At 28.4% G+C, this 19068-nt stretch overlaps 1 protein-coding gene across 2 annotated transcripts in view; it reads left to right on the forward strand.

The window, feature by feature from the left end:
• Nucleotides 1-19068, forward strand: part of Awh (LIM/homeobox protein arrowhead) — a 57767-nt gene that overhangs the window by 22206 nt on the left and 16493 nt on the right. For both annotated transcript variants that reach the window (XM_089221042.1, XM_089221041.1), the window contains one exon: nucleotides 10547-10728. In XM_089221042.1, coding sequence (XP_089077168.1) covers nucleotides 10547-10728 — 182 coding nt within the window. The remainder of the gene's footprint in view (nucleotides 1-10546; nucleotides 10729-19068) is intronic.

Here is a 19068-nt window from a genome sequence, read left to right on the forward strand (position 1 = left end):
TTATTACAAATGTATAAAATAAATGTTAGTATGAAAATAAAAATAAATATTTATAAAGTTAAATTATGTGCAATGCCTTTTAAAAATTCTAACTTGTCTAACTTGTCGTCATCGTAAATTCTTTGTTGAATACATTTAAGGCGAGCATTTTGTACATCGACGTTCTTTTTTGCTATTTTTGAAGTCCGTCCTTGTATAAGCTGTTCAACTGTTGATTCTGTTTCGTTTTACACTTTTTGTATTAACTTAATGAAGTTAAATAGACCTGAAGCATAATTGAAAGAATCATCATAATTTTATTAATATATTTCTAAGCTATTAATTGTTACAACTTACCTGGATTAGGAAAAACTAGTCTATTTATTTTCCTATGCCATGATTCTGCAACGTTTGTGGTTCTTGGCAAACCAAGATTTAGACGGTCAGCTACTGACCACATTTCTGGAGGAAACATTGGTGGATTACGTATGGTTTGTTTTGTTGGTCTTCCTCTCAAACGCATATCTGATTTTCCCAAAACATACGTTTCCTCAAAATATTGTGATAATTGTTGTTTTGCTTTGGTTTTAAACAAAGGTTTCAATAATGTCCACCCATCTACAATCTTTAAACAATACTCATTTGTAATGTAAATTACAATTCAAAATTACAAAATAATAATTACATACTAACCATATTATCTGGTAAAAATTCCAAGGCAGGTATTTGCTTTGCTAATAAATTAAATTCTGGATCGTTAGAATACATTGAAGAGAGACCAAGACTTTGAAGTTTTTTATATTGTTATACTTATCGATTGCTTATAGAATATAGATTGCTTATATAATATGAAAAACCTATTTTTCGTTATCGGACCGCGTTCTAGATCCAATTAGTTATACAATTTAATAATATATAATATTTTATTACAATTGAAAAATAACTATTCGAACAAATTACCTTTCAATCACATGACTTATCGAACACATGGCTTTTCGAAGATACAATTTTTCGATGACATGAACTTTCGAACACACATTTTCGAACACATGACCGTCGAACAGGCAACCGGCACCCATTTTAAATGAGTCTTACATGCCTGCTAAGAATCCTGTATAACTTTTTTGAGTTATGTTTATCTCCTCTAGAATTTTCATCTACACTAAAAAATAGCAATATGCGAATACACTCAAAACTCTATAGTATAGGGGTATAGGCGACATAAATACCAATACATAATGACTGATAATCATGAATTCGCAAATATCATTTAGTTAATTTTGAACTTAAATTGATATAAATCAGAATTTGTATTTATGTCTTACACTTGAATTTGGTAAAAAACATATTTTTAAAGTAATTTAAACTTAAACAAACGACTATCGTGGTTCTAGCTTCTAAAGGCATGCGTGCATCATAAATATTATTATTAGTTATTAGTTTATCAGATATGTATAATGCTTGTATTTCGCAATACCACCCATTACAGTAATACCTAAAAAATTATATATCTAAGATCATCTGGCTGAGAAATTTTGTGTTTCCTATTTATTCATCAACATATTGTATAGTTCTTACATGAACAAACAGGTACATACATATTACATACTATATATACAATAAACATAAGTCATTTATATATACATATTGATGTACTTTACGTAAATATGTGTTTATAGTTGCCCTATATGTATAGTTATATGTACGTATAATACTAATGTATGCATATTATTATTATATATACCTAATAGTAACGATTAAAAGTCATAATATGAAAGAAATAAAGCGTTTATATATTATAATTTATTTATTTTGCTTTAATTTATGTTAAGTGTACCTACTGCACAGTCAATTTCCATGAAAATTTTTTAATAGTTTTTTTTTTCAAATGAATATAGTTGTATGTAAATTTCAAAACTATTAAAATATATTATTTATCTGATTATCTCGCTTATTTAGTAAACGAGTTCTTATAATATAAGTGACTTGTATAATTTCGTAGTTTAACTTATACACCATTATATATTATACATTCGCAGACTGTATTGTCAAAAATAACTAAGGTTTTTAACGATAAATATTATATTATAATATAGGGACATAAGGATGTCTATGTTCTTTATATTACATAAAACAAACATAATTTTCAGTTGTTTATGTAGCAGTTGATTTTCATTTAAAATGTATTCTATATAGGTATACCCGTATACCTATCTAAGTTGGTGAATAAACAATAAACATTATAGGTCGGGGTGCAGTATTGTGATTTGTGATAAACAGTTCCCACCCAGTCCTAGTTTTTTTGTGGTAAAAAATCAAAAAAAAAAAGAAAGGTATACCTTTCTATATATATATATATATATATTTTTTAACAACTTAAGCATAAATTTCATATTATTTGAACCAAATACTATAAGTATTGTTTTGTTAAATTTATAATTCATATATTTATATATTTCAATTAATTCCTCATTGGTTTTGAAAATGCGCTATACATACAACGCATACAATATTAACATTAATTTTATATTGTACATTATAATTTATAGTACCTACATAGATAATAATTTATTAACCTAATTCCTAATGATTTTTTTAACTTAATAAAAAAACAGATAAATATTGTATCTACAACCGTAGACTAATGACCTAGCTGTTGAAGCCTTATTCTCAATAAAAAAAGAAAAAAAACAGATAACAGACATTTATAACAAATGAGCTATTTAATGTATTCTATTGGTTTCCGGTGTTTCGAAATAAATTTTTTACAGTAATTATACACTACACGTATGTTGTAATGTTGTATATATATATATATATATATATATATATATATATATATAGATAGATACCAGAAGTATTTCGATTCGCGTATCGAATATAATAATATTCATAAATTGTTATAGTCAATCCATATTATTGTTATATATTTCGACTATTGTGTAAGATGAACTAAACAGTCTTACTAAATAGTCATAACCAGCAAAAGTGTACCTATTTTTAATTTTGTGTTTGCGGAAGAAAAATATATTATTTTACATATCATACGAGACGAGCGAAGTGATATCTGTCGGTAATAAACTAAACGTATTGCATGCGTAAAGACGCATCTAATATTATGATTTCAGTTACGACTTATAAAAAATTTCACAGTTAAATTCGATTTTACGATCCGCATCATCGAGACCAGTCGCCACTGCCCAATTATGAATCAAAAACGGGCGCGCGCGCGCAAGTCTAGTATTGAGTATAGACCATATTATTATCGTCCACCTCACATAACATAAATGTTCACATATTTATAATACGCATAATATACATGTGTTTATCTCTACGCGTTAAGTGTAATAACTTTTAATGTACGACGAAAATATAAAGAATGAATGAACGCATATATTTCGACAACGGTTAGACTGACTGAGATAACCGGTTCGACCAGCTTTTTCTCGTTCGAAATATGTTTCAGGTAATACTATCACAATAAACACTTCTTTTCAACCGTCTCCGGCGGGCTGTTCGATCGTTCGATGTGGAGTTTTCAACTGTTTGAGTTTGACATCGAACGTTACGTAAAGTCATAATATGAATGAAATCATATTTACATCGTTTCGACGCAAAATGCGATAAGCCACGTATTTATGGTGTGTTTCGGCTTTAAAACACGTGTATAAAGACACATATAGTTCAACCAAAAGTTTTCGTTTAGTCGTTAAACATAATAAAATATTGAACATTTGCACAATTTCTATACAATAGTGTGTAGGTAACATTGTTCAATTGTTGATCACACTAATCACTCAACACTTAGATGGATTACAAACACAGGACAATACCGATAACAGCTATATTGGAGCTGATGAAAACGCAAATGTAAGAATTATAACTGCTTATTAATGTTTTCCACCTCCCCTCCCTCGACACCACTTATTTCGGTCCACTATGCAAACATTGGATACTTACTCAATATTTTAGAAAATAATAGAACAGTTATTTGAAAGTCAAGGCTGAAATAAACTTATAAACAATCCGCAAGTCTTTGATAGGACAGATTAATATCAAATATTATATTATATTATAATGAATGTAATGGAACGCACGCGTGAGTGTGGCAGATGACGCGCTACTGTTTTGCTGCAATCATCTCTTGCGAGTTAAACGTTTATTGTGGATGTGGATTTTTATTTTTATTTTTATGGTAGCCGAGCCGATATTAACGAAGTTAATAAAAACTTTTTTTAGATCGGTCTATAGATATTGAGGTTTTTATTCACTTTTCCGATGTCTATGCCTGCACGAAACGTGTATATAATAATATATTTACTTGTAGGTTTCTCTCTATATGTGGGCCTATAAAACCGTTTTAACGTCAATGAGTATTATATAGGTACATTGTCTTATAGAAACGGCAAAGAAATCATATATTTATTTTGATTAAGGCTTGGACTTATATGTTTTCTAAAAAAGTAGGTACTAAAATATGTATATGTTACTGCAGCAGTTATGCAAGTAAAGCAAAAGTATATAATGGCCAATTTTTTTTCTTTGCATCTTTATCAATATTCTATTTATTTTTTGTTTTTTTATATATTTTTTTTTTATTGATAAATAACTGACTCACGGCCATTGGATACATTAAATAATTACATGAGATTGAAACTTATATCTATAGTAAAAATACAAAGTTGATTTAAATATTTTAGTTATATACATTCTAGATTTATAATAAATAATATATTTATATGAATATATTTTTAAATTTTATTAAAGAGTTCTGTTTCCTTTTTGAGCACTTTAGTAGTTCCAGAGTTTAGATTTTCTGATAGATGGTGGGTTAAAATGAATTTCTTATGTTGAGCTTAATACTTCCTATATATTCTGTTAATATTATGTGTTTAACTGTCAGAGGGAAATTGCAGGTTAGGCATATGGGTGGGTCTTCTTTTTTCATAAAAAAAACCGTGAGTTAACCTGGTATGACCTATTCTGAGCCTGTTTATATTTTTCATTTTATTTTTCCATTAAATTACATTTATCCGATTTCGCTGTGGTTTCCGTCTTCATTTGAACAAAATAACTTGATATAACATGGTTTAAAGGTTTAAACCAACAACGCAAATATACAATATACATATTTAGGTACATTAGATTCGTCTTATGATTTTTAAAATAGACGATACATTTTTAATCAAGACTTTTTAACACAGTTTCTTCAAAATATTCAAATGGTAAAACAGTGATTTTATTTTTTATTTAAAAAATTGTAATCATGTAGTTATTAGTTAGTTATAGTATATATTACCTATTATCTATCGCTACTTTTATAGTTTATTATTAACTACCAAAAATTAGTTTTTTCATTGAAAATACACTTATAAATCAGTTATAATATTAAGTATTCAGTAAAAAGGTTTACTGTATCTGATATCAACCCAGAGTCAGAAGCCTGATGACTGATGAGTATTTGAGTATTTCAGCTGAATTTTTATTAAAATTCAAAACACAGTTGACATTTTCACTTTTAAATTTAATTATCCTTGCATTATAGGTAGCAAAGAGTATTTTTCCAGAGTATAGATTCCTGTAGAAGTTTAGTTAGGTAATGCCATCGATTTTATAAATGGATATTTGTTATAATGTCACTAAATCCATCTAAACTTGGTAAAAAGAGATAAATTAATATTATTAAGCGTTTAAATAGTTTGGTTTTGGATCGATTGTTGTCACGTACAGAATTTCGAAGGTACCTGATTCGAGAATATCTGGATCATTAAGTATAAGAAATTAGAAGATTTATTTAATTAGGTAATATAATCTAATGGTCTTTCAAGCAGTCATTTATAGATTTTCTAGTATTAATTGTATCAAATAATCTATTTTTAATTTATTACTTTTAAAACTTACCCTGTCATACTTTTATGTGTACCTTATAACGTTTATCATATTGTCAAAGGCCTAAAAGCATAAAAAAAAGTTAAATCAGGAATATACCTTTAAAGTATAAAAATATCTTAACACTTTAAACATGTAAAAATATGCACATCTAACCTAAGGCCTTATAAATATCTTTTTTTAAACGAGGATGAGAGAGAGAGATTAAAACAAATAAAACTCGATTTATGTTTCGATTGGTGGAAGACATAAGCGCCAAAATAAGATAAGAAAAAAAAACGTATCGTACAAAAGCGCCAGAAATTAAATAACAGATATTAAACTTAGAACTATATCGCTCAAAAACTCCAAACGCTTAATCTTAATCGACAAAATATGTATTATCTGATTACGATAGATTGTCAAATAGACAGTATGTGAGCGGTTTGTGTTTTAACATATTGTTAGGTAGTACCAATTTCGCAATTTCGCAATTTCGTAATTTCGACATTTTATTTTTATAAAAAATCAACCAATTAATTAAATCTATTAAATATTGATGTGCATCACTATTGTTAATTCTGACCTTTTTTGTAAGACAATTGTGGTTCGTTCGATTTTTTCTGTTATAGATCGTTTGAGTATTGACCTCTTAAATGGTCCTACACTCCTACATTATTTGCACAACAATATTATTTAACAAAAGAAATAAAAAAAAGTACATCCAAAGTGCAAGTTTTTTTTCTAACTTTGGTCTTAAAATCTTTAAATAATATTCACATAGGTAATATTAAATTTCCAAATACTGTATAGGTATAACGTGATACCAAGTATAAATGTAATGTTGTAGAACTAAATTTTCTAGTTTTTGACGATTTTTTTTTCAAAATTTGAGTTTAAAATATTTATGTAAATATGTTTTTTTTTTAATTTTAATTTTTAAGTTTGAAACTAAAATTATCATAGACAATATAATCTATCGATGATGCGCAAACGATGTACGATATTTTGAACAGGTAAACAGACGATACGCAAATGATATACGGCCCAGTATAGAACGCCGTATATACATACAAGCCTAATCTACCAGCCGCGATATAATGTGACGTGTTAATATTGTTTTATACACAGGATCCGCGGGGGTCCAATGTAATGGTATTATATTTTGTTTATTTTTTCCGTTTGTTTTACATTTTGGAGTCACTAAACAGAATGTTAATATACTTATTAACGTAACGTGTTATACCCGCTGTACAATATTATAATAATGGTGTCCGAGTGGAAAAATAATACAACGGTAGGTCGTTCCTATACAACATAATACCATCTATCTCTAATATTATATAGCTATTATTACCTATAATATATTATTTAAATTTACGCTCGCGCGGACTCCGCGGCAATTTGTTTTCATTTTTATGGACACGAGCGTTATCCCGCGTCCGATCAAAATTTAACGCCGCCCGTGATGTGTATATACGGACATGAATATTATGAAGTATCGCCGGTGTAAATAATTAATACGCCGCCGCAGCAGCCGGATCGTCGGACGTCGAAATCTGGACGGATATAATAATAATATTATGTGTCTGGCGAAATATACATTATATATATATATATATATATAGTATTCGGATTATAATATATTATAATATACTTCTCGTGACTACGGGACGTCGTCGGGCCACCCCTCGCCCATCCACACACCACTCCACTTATGGGTTTTATGCCCCTCGTACTATCATCGTATAGGTATATTATTAGGATTTTTATTCTCGTATCAAAAATTCGTGTGTCCGACGGTCAATACCAGCCATTATATCACCGTATAATAGTGCTTATAATGTTGAACATTCGTAAACGCGATAAACGTCGACCGCATGCAATATACCTACCTACGTCGTTATACATTATATAGGTAAAACAAAGATGTTGTAAACTATAATATTGTGTGTGTAGTGGTCGTAGTAATACACGATGTAGCCCGTGTAGATATAGTTGTAGGTACACGCATGACGCATATTATTATGTGATGTCCCCCGATAAAATCCAATATTTATCTGTTGAACGTTCGAATTATTATTGTATATAACAATAATTTGTTTGACATGATATTATTTTAATGCAAACAAGAATTGGATATTATTCCGAGGATTTTGTTTTTCATAAAAAACTAATGACTTTTACGATTTATGATTTAATTATGTTGCAGTAAAAGTATACGTAGATATATTGTAGGTATGTAAACCGTGTGCAACAGTACATACATTTGATTTTTATCGAGCACTGACAAAGTGATTATATAATATATTAATTATATATATATATATATATATTAATTATATATATATATATATATATATATATATATATATATATATATATATATATATATATATATATATACATATTTATATAATATATACAACTTGGTAATGACTTTATAAAGTTCAATCTATTGATATTAATTTTCATAGCTGTAAGTTAGACCTGTTATATTTTTATTTTGAGTGGCTCGTTAAAATGTGGTAACAGCAAGTAGCAACATCGACAACTATCAATCGCCGTGACCGTTGTTAATAGCATGTGCTGACGAGTGTCTAAACATGGATATTTGATATTTTACTGATAGTTAATAGGTTAATAAATAAAAGAGAAAAGGAGTTCATTATCATAGAGTAAAAAATAATGTTTTTATTAAAATCTAAACAAAATTAATAATAATCAATAAATTAATTCCGTTGATTAGTTTATAAAGTAGTTATTTCTCAAAGAATCTAGCGCTACATATTTTTTCTATTATTTGCAGTTAAGAGTGTAATCAGTAAAAAATAACTGTTTTCTAATAAAATAATTATGTTCCTTTTTTAGTTTATATTAATACAATATTACTAATTAATATGTTTAAGATTTCCAAAACAGCTCTTGTAAGTTCTAAGAAAAAATATCAGAAATTTAACCACAATAATAATAAGTTATATTAGACAAAGTGCTTTCGTGAAAAAATGATAATAATTACGTGATATCGAATTCGAGCATTTATCTCGTGAAAAAGTATTCCCTTGATGATTCTTTTTTTTATCTTAAATTTTATCATTCAGTGTGATACTAATGCTTTCATACTGTCAACCTTTTATAAAAAGTTCACAAAATCCCGAAAGTACGGCTGATCAATAAATAGATGCGTGCAATATTAGCTTCAAAATTCTTTGATAGTATATGTCGTACATCATAATATATGTATAATACCACAGATTACATACCATATGGGAATACCACTCATAAATTGTATATAGGCGCTATTATTATAATCGACGCTTGTCTGTCGATTTATTGTCGGACAAACGCGAAATCGTAAATAACCTGTGCTGCAATATTATAATAATTTTATATTATATATATATATAGAAAGGTACCTATGCTTACCTATTGCGCGGTAGTTACGAATAGTTTAACCACCTGCCGATTTATATATTAATATACACACAATATGCATAATAATCTAATAAAATTACGCATGTACCTTTAATATATATATATATATATTATATATGTAAAAAAAATATAACGAAACTATTCATATTATTACTATATATTATACTGTAATACGAGTCAAGGGCTGCACGTGTTTTATGTGCCCATAAGTCTATATCTATATTACATACATGAAGTTATATAGATACAAATATACATGGCTATTTTTATATGTATATATAGCATATCATCGTATATAGTATTTTTGTACATCATACCACGTGATATCACAATTTGTACTCAAAAACACCAGGGGGGGGGCATATATAATTATTATATATTCAGTGTATCCATAAAATATATATTATATGTTATCTTTAATCCGAGTATCCAACGCTAACATAACATAAAAATATACCTACCGTTTTTAGGATTATCAGAATATATAAGTAAGTAAATAGTAATTAAATCATATTATGTACCATATACATGTAGAATAATATAAGTAATATAATTATATTATTGTATTCTATTGATTCGAGTTATCTAATTATATCATTATTATCAGGTGACATTATAAGTATGCATTACCTATAATATATAATGACTATACGCAAGTGTTGCATGATCGATTTTTTGCAGAGATTCGATTTATTTATTTTTAGTTATATTTCACAGTTGATGGATACGAAATAATTTCTATTTGGACAAAAAATTGTATTGACTATTGATATTACACCTGTATATAGGTATAAAAATAATTATTAATTAATACAAGTAGATTAGACGGAGATATCCGATGGTAAGTTTAAAGTTATACTAAAATTGAACAATATAATAGATATTGTTTATCTAATTAGATAAAATTATTTTAAAAAGAGAAAACTGTATTTTTACTTATAACTTGTAATATAATGTCGATACTTTTGTAAACATATAAACTATTAAGTATAAATATATTAATTTGTGACGATGATTAAAACAATTTAATGTAGACTGGAAAATAATTAAGTTAATAAATATTAATGAATAGTATATTAAAAATAATTGTGCAATTACGATTTAAGCAATAAATTATTACTATTTACTACTGTCTACTAATAATAATAGAGTCGCGGTATAATATGCGTGTTAAATATAAAATATATATCGTTTAGTGTTTTAATATTTTATTCCATACGAATAAATCATATTATAATAGATATTTTGTGTTTATTTGTTTTAGACTGAATCGTTGCAGTGTCGCGGTTGCTCTGATCCAATTACGGATAGATTTTTATTGAAGGTTTCTGACAAAATTTGGCACGTGTCATGTTTAAGATGCTGCGTGTGTAATTTGGTATTAGAAGACGAACCATCGTGTTTTATCAAAGATGATTCAATTTATTGTCGTCAGGACTATGCCAGGTAAATTAGTTTAAATCTTTCACTATTTAATAAATACGAAAAGAACAAAAGAAAAATATAATGTATAAATATTATTATACTGTGCTTCGTCACTATTGCGAAAATATATATATACACACACACACACACACACACACACACACACACACACACACACATATATATATATATATATATATATATATATAGTAAATAAATAATATTATTTAATAAATATCAAACCTAAAGGTTAACGCTTCACATTATTAGGATTAAGTTATGATAACAGTCAAATTGAGCAATGTTCAAATACATAATTCTTCATATGTTTAGGAGAGGTCGGGGAGGATATTTGAAGTTGCAAATTACAATTGAGAGTCATTTAAGACTAAGTATAGGTACCTTATATCGAGCATCCAAGTAGGTTAGAATAGGTTAGAAAATCAGGTTAAATATAGTGCTACGCAGTACCACTACTATAATTCTTAATTAAAATACAACTATTTTTAAGAATAGCATACATAATATATTCAAATATTAAAGTCCACAAAAAATATCGCTGCAAATCCTATAATATATAGTTCCTAGTTCCTATATTAGCACATGAATTGCATATTTATTTTTCACAATCATCAGAGCTCTTTAATATATACACGTATAAATTAACATTTTAAACTTCATTTGAAAACTGTACTTACGCACGGTAAACACTGAACACACATATTTTACCGCATATGAGCGAAATTATATATTATTATTATACATTGCTCATTTACTGTTCATATATTTAACAAAGAGTATAACTCCTCCTCCACCGGGAACCATATGCATAATTTCTCTAATGCAATGTAAACCCAACCATAATTCATTAATGAGCACAATTAGAGGTCTGAAACTGGTGAACAATTCAAACAATAATAATAATAATAATAAAAAAAACACTTCTGCAATTATTTATTTATTGAAATCAACACTGGTGTGGCCAAACGATCGGTCACACTACGCCTTATTGTCACTCGGAGACATGACGGAAAATGAAAAAAAAAGGTAGAAAAAATGTATTATTATATTAAATATATAAAAGTGGTGTTTATTGGTATGTTTTGATGTACCTATATACTATATCTATTGTAAACTGATTTGGAGAGGTCACGGCGCGAGAATATAATATTATGGGAGCCGCGTGTTTATCATTAACGCCTCTTTACAGACAATTATTATTGGCCAAAGTGTGAAGAAGGTGTCCAATATACGTCTCGTCGTGTATATATACGCCGTTGACATTATTGTTTATTTAAAAATTTATGACCCCCGTAGAAGTGGTCGAATTTTCAACGTGACTCGGGTAAATATACCTGTATATAAACTGCACTGTGCATACTGGTTTTTAAAATAAAATAAAAATTTATTTTTTTTTTCTCCACCACCCGGTGATTTATAGTGGGCCCCGCGAGAAGACAGAAGCGGCCGGTCGTATAAATCATAAAATTAGACGTGTTTCGAAGATACCCGTTGAAGACACCGTGGCACAATGCTTCGCACCTGTTAATGTGACACTGTGACTTCTGTAGGCCAAGACGATTTTTTTTTTTGACATTCCGCCGCCACCCCCAGGCGTTGCCGTACCATGTTATTATAATATGTACCTAGGTATAGTTTTGTGTATTATATTTAACCGAAACTAATATCGCAAGGGCTTTATAGTTTATATTGTATTATGATGGTGTCGCCTATTTGTCTCTAGACTTTCAATGGTGTTTTATTATTATTATTGTTATTATTATTATTATATTTTATATTTATTTTCTGAGAAGCAGAGGAAGCGGGTTGTTGAATATTTTTCATTAAAAATAAGAATTATAAGAATAAACAGAAGTTTATTATACCTTGTTGAACGAAATCAAGATTCGAAACTCGAATAGTAAAATATTATTATTTAAAAGGTTTCAATGATTTTTATAATTGCGTTTTGCATAATACATATTATATATATATATATATATAATTAGTATACCTAATAAAATATTATGAGCGTGCTGCGTGCGGCATTATCATTACATAGATGAATTTAAATTATATACAATGAAATATTAATAAAGACTTTTATGGGCTTAAAAAACTGCAGTCATAACAGTATTAAAATTAAAATTACGTTTATTCCTATGCCTTGAGTGTGTATTATATTATTTTTATTGTGCGCTCGTAATATATTATGTCACATACGATATTGTCAAAGAATTGCTTGAAAATTTTTGTCCGATCGATTAAAACGGCGTACGATGATAATTTTTCATAGTCTATAACACCAAATCACCGTTTTACAATATATATTATTATTACTTATATCATATTATGCTGTATAAGTTATTAACAAATTTACTATTTACAACTACGTCTTCCGCTACCTACATGAAACCTAAGCTGACTGCCAATATTGTCACTGTATTGGTGTCTACCCACGCGCTCAGATTTTAAAACTGATATTTAAAGAAAAAACAAACAAACAAAACGAAAACATTAAAAAAAAAAAACCCAGGAGAACTTAAAAACTCACTCGTTATATGAGCTTATATATATATATAATAAAACTACACGGGGCCCAATTAAACGGCACGTACCGTTCAATAAATCTGCCAGTCGATATGGCGTACGACAACAGAATTAATTTCTTCCTACGCCAGTGGTGGTCTTCTGCAGTAGGTTTGTCTTTTACTTTATTATTATTACACGGTTGTTAGTATTTAAACAAAAAAAAAAACAAAAATCGAGAAATAAGATAATCTACTATAGGTAATATAATATAGTAAAGTTTCAGTGTGTCGTCAAACGTATTCTATGCATGAATTTGGGTAGGTACCTATTATAACTTATAAATTATAATAATATTCATACCCGTAAAAAATTCTAAATCTCGAATATAGGTATTTAAGTAGTATAGTATAACTTACCTACAAGAGCTGTAGTCTAGGGTATTTTTTTTTAAATTAGTGCATATACATAGAAATATAGAATATCTATAATTTAGTAGGTATATTGTTGATATTTATTTTTATTTATTATTTATTACTTTAAGACTAAAGTATACATGAAAATAGTTGTACTAAAGTTTTTAATATTTAAAATTTTTTATTAAAAAATAAGAAGATAAGAATTTCAAATATATTTTAAATATCTTTTTCTAAACGGAAAGAATTGGAATGTATACAAAATATTCAAATACTAATTAACATGTGTGGAATATGGAGTCGAAATATATTCAAACTGAAACTGTTAAAATAATGATTTATAATTCACCAATTAACATCTACCAGTAAATACAAAATATAGATTGAGGATCATTACAAATCGATTTATGTGTATGATATAGTATATGAATATATTAATAATTTTAGTAAGATTAAAAAATAATGCACATCGCGAATTTTGATGACTGATAACTTTAGTTCAAGCGTTATTTCATTATTTGGCATACTCAGTGAAAATCCCGTAATTTGTTTTATTGTATTTGTACTTAAATATTTGTATATATATTGATCGGTTAGCCGAGATAAAAACTCACCTGTATAATTTGTTTCCGTTAGTTTAATCAATGTTTTATATCCAAAAAATATCTTTTGATAGTATTTAAAATCTCAAATCTAGAGTGATTTTTAAAATAATAATAACATTAGCATAATATGGCTTATACACACGATAAATTCAGATCATTGATCTAGAAATCTAATAAAATAAGAAACAGTTAAGAGTTTTTTACTAGCATATTATAATAATTATTATTCATACCACCAGCCATTGCTGTAATAGATGGACCGTTGACATCAAGGCGATACATTAATGTGCTTAAAATGTGCGAGCAATAATTGTAGTTTGGGAACATAATAATATATTAATTATTAATGTATACATATTTGTAATAATAATATTATTGCTCTGAATGTGGGATGTTTAGAATCTCGATTGGTTTACAAGGCGTTTAGTCGGAAATCACGATACGTACATGGGACTTTCATCATGACGAAAAAAGTTGATGATCAGTAAGTAGTACCCAAGTTTCATATTTCTGGGAATAATATTACATATAGGTATAGTCTCGGTCGCGGATAAAAAATCGGTTTCGATAATTCTTCGGTGTTGATGACCTCAAACAAGTAACGTTTCGGGGTCAAACCTCTGCGTGTTTCGATCAATACGAATTATTACATTAATAATAATAATGATGGTGAAAAAAAAATAAAAATAAAAAAATTGATCGTAATATTGGTCGATGGCCGCAAGGTCGAGTGGTTCACACTTGTATATATATGGTACGTAGAAAACACATCGCGGTCGGTGTCCCTGTAGAGGAGAGGAGATGACAAATGATTCGTCGAACGTCCGATCGTACAATAAAGAAAACAAAATAGAAAAAAAAACAAAATAAAATAAAAATATACCGAGAACATGCCTACTCATCCGGAGTGTTTATATTATTTGTACAAAGGTTACACACACGCGAGGCATATATATTTTATTGTGATATGCGCGAGAGAAATCAAAACCCACTACACACACACACACACTCGTTCGTGTATAAACTTATAAGTTATATATTACATTATTATATGGAAGGGTTATATTATTAATATATACATATAGGTATATATAAGTATAGCGTAATGTGTCGGTAGTTGGTGATATATACTGCGCTCGCGACTAATAAGATTGATTTATCCGGACCGTTTTTTTACTGTCATTATTATACATATGCATGGAGGTACCTGCTGCAAACGCGTAAACGTTTCTTTTTATGTATTATAATATCATACGTATTGTTAAAACGTTTTTTATACCTATTATCGACCCGATAAAGTCACTTTAAACCCGATCTCGTCCGAGTCGATGACATTATACCATCGCACGTTTTAATATTATACCACCAAAATTATAATATTATACATTTTGGTGGTATAATAATAAAACAGGTACCTACAGCAGTACACCGGTAAGTTATTGATAACCTATATTGGTACCTATAGGTACTAACTTCACGCTTTCGTCGAACAAAATACGTCTACCAACATCATCCATATAATATATCCTTCAGATAAAGTAGGTACGCGGTTCTTTGTAATATTATAATGCTAAATATTCCTATCTGGTTGAATAAAATCATCAAAAGTATGTTTGTAAACAACGTATATAAAATCAAAATTAGGCAACAAAATATTTTGTTTAAAATTGTTTCGCCGCAGCTGATTCTCGACCACTTTTTCGCAAAACGTGTCGCAATCAACTCGCCCTAGATTCATCTGCAGTGTCACAGAAGAACTTAATAGAATTCTTAAACCAAACATTGTGTACGTATGGATACTAAATATATAGTAAATTACACTAAAACGTATATTTAATAGGAATAAAAAGATACACTCTTCGTTATAAAATCAATAAGGTCTACCTATACACGCATTGCTGTGGTTGGGAATTTAATAAAAAAAAAAGTTCTGTAACATTTCCCCGAGACAAGACTATTCAATTATTAATGAATGATTTTTACGTGTGAAAATTAAAAATAATAAATTACTCATTTTGTTTTAAATAAGTTATATAGTATTCACATAGTGTCTATACAATAATCCAGTTTGAAACCGGTTCAACAGCTATATTATGGTAAATTGAAATCCAAATTTTTATTTGAAAATGTATATATATATAGACACACATATATATAGACATATATTTATCTAGTGTTTTTATACCTATACTCGGTAGCAGCTATAACGCGTAATCATATTTAGACATAATTTAGTTTTGAACGGAATATTATCATATAGTTTAATATTATCACTCTGCAGTGACTGACAATTTATTTCTATTATTAAACTACTGCAGCAGATGACTTTTATTTCCACTTTCCATTTCATTCTGTCGATTTTTTTTTCATTAAATTGTCTAGTTTTACCATAGACCTATTTACTGTTAATAGGTCTATGAGTTTTACTCACTTACGTTTAAATTACCTCATTGTGGATAATTATTTCTGCGTAAAAAATCTGCAGGTTTATTCAATAAAATAATATATGTATATATAGGAAATATATTTCTGAAGGTTTTTTGTTGTGATTTTTTTTTGGCAAAGATGAAAATCAAAAATATTTATTTAAAAAGAATTTTTTACCTATACGTAGATACCTACATTTAATGTTGTTATCAAAAAACTGAGAAAATGATAAGTTACATAAAAATTATTTTTAATGAAATTTTCGTGTTACAAAAATGCATAAAATCAATTCATTTTTTTTATTATTCATTTTTAAAAACAGATACACAAACACAGATAAAGGTAATATAATATATACATACAGTTAATAATGAGAAAAATAACTTGAAACGTATTCCTATATACATTTTTAATTTATATGATATATTGCATTTTTGTTTTTATGTTTTGTAATTGAAAAATTTACGATTTTTCGTGGGAAACAATCAAAACAGGTCAACGTTAGTTGTTTTGATTTTTCGTTATTATTAATTATTTATTTTTTGTAAAGATTGTTTTACATAAAATTACCCATTATAATGAAATCGTGATAAATTCATAATAAATAATATCCATTATATAATTGTTTTTTTGGCGGGTTTATTAAAAATATTCTTTTTCCCTGTTTTGTAATCACACTGTCGTTGTGTGTATAATAATAATATCATTCTCGGATAGTAATTTTATTATTTTGTAAGAACCAAAATTCCCACGAACGGGTGTTAACCGTAACATTCTATATCCCGCGACGCACTCTCTATCTACAGTCGTGGTAGTCGTGATACCTACCCATATACGAAACCTGTATAATATTACCTATATGATTTTATACTTTTAGCTGCAATGGAATCGGGAGACATTCGATCTGAATATTAAAATGATAACAATATTAAATAATGTTAATAGTCATATTATGTTTGACCGAGCAACTACCGAACCATTAGAATACTCAATTCGTATGCCATCGTATATAATATATATATATTATGACGAATATAATATACATATGTTCATTTTTTTTACACATTTACAAGCAGCCCTGAGCGAGCAGCAAAATTTGAATACATTCGTTCCGGGCGAAACGACGCGACGTCGCGAGCCGACGGCGAACGGACGGTGGACGTGTGACAAATCATTATGTTAAGTCCGGCTGTATTTATTTTTTTTATTTTTTTTGAATTTTTCATAAGTCTTCGGAGCACGCGTGTTGTATAGACTCGACCTTCTTACACGGTGTTTTTTTCTTCGTATTTTTAATATTCCTTTAAAATAATAATAATAATAGTAATAGAAATAGTAATAATAATAGTAATAGTAATAGTAATAATAATCGTATGTATGACGGTGTGCGTGATTTTTTACAAAATGTACATTACCATGCGCCGACCGGCGAACACACAAAACAAAACTTCTCATTTATTCCGCCGGTCCCCGTTACTAATGGGCCTAAAACTATAATCTGTCCACAACAAAACAAAAAAAATAAAATAAAAAAATACGTTCTTTATATTTCGTCTTGAATAATGTATATACGCGTGTCTTTTGAAAAACGTTTATATTATGCCGCTCGTCCGTACTGGTGCACGCTCTCAAGCAAATGCCGGATACCGCGGTCGTTGGCGTTCGTGTGATAAAACAATAATAATATTATAATATAACGCGTACTTTGGATGGATATATTTTTATAGGTACCTTTACATACCCAAAAGAATTTAACGTTTTAATATTATGTTTACAATAGTATGCTGTGTGAGTTTACCACGGTGACCACGCTATAGGTACCTGTTCTCTATTATACGTAAAATCGTATCTAATTATATTCTGAAGAAGTAGTGCTTACGTGTGAGTGTAATCTAGAATAGCATATAAAGTTTAATAGTGTCCTTTTCCAATGCGAGGTTAAGCAATTTACTTTGGGCATCATGAATCGTGTCTTGAAGGAGCTGGTAACGTCTATTTTAAATACAGATGATGCAGTTTTCAATTTGGCCTTCACACTCATCTCAGCATCTTCTTTTGTCTTTTATATTGTATGTAATTTATCCGCATGGATGGCCTTTTTTAGTTCGATCACATCGTATATACTACGATATTCGATGTCGCCTTAAAGACGAGATTTTCGACAAAAATATCTAAACTAAAATATGTAGGCTCTAGGTATTTATACATGTTTTTTAAATAACTTTCATGACTCGTATGTATTACATTTTTTAATGCTAATATACTTATAATCATAGGCTCTTAGGAACTTAGGCCCTGATTTTTTTATTCATATTAACTAACACTATTTGTGCGACGAATACAATTCTAGAACCCCCAGATCCAGATAGTATTATAGTTATCTT

The sequence above is a fragment of the Diuraphis noxia genome, unplaced genomic scaffold (genome assembly GCF_037042655.1).
Source record: "Diuraphis noxia isolate RWA-SAM2 unplaced genomic scaffold, SU_Dnox_SAM2 contig0002, whole genome shotgun sequence".
In the NCBI taxonomy this organism is placed as follows: Eukaryota; Metazoa; Arthropoda; class Insecta; order Hemiptera; family Aphididae; genus Diuraphis; species Diuraphis noxia.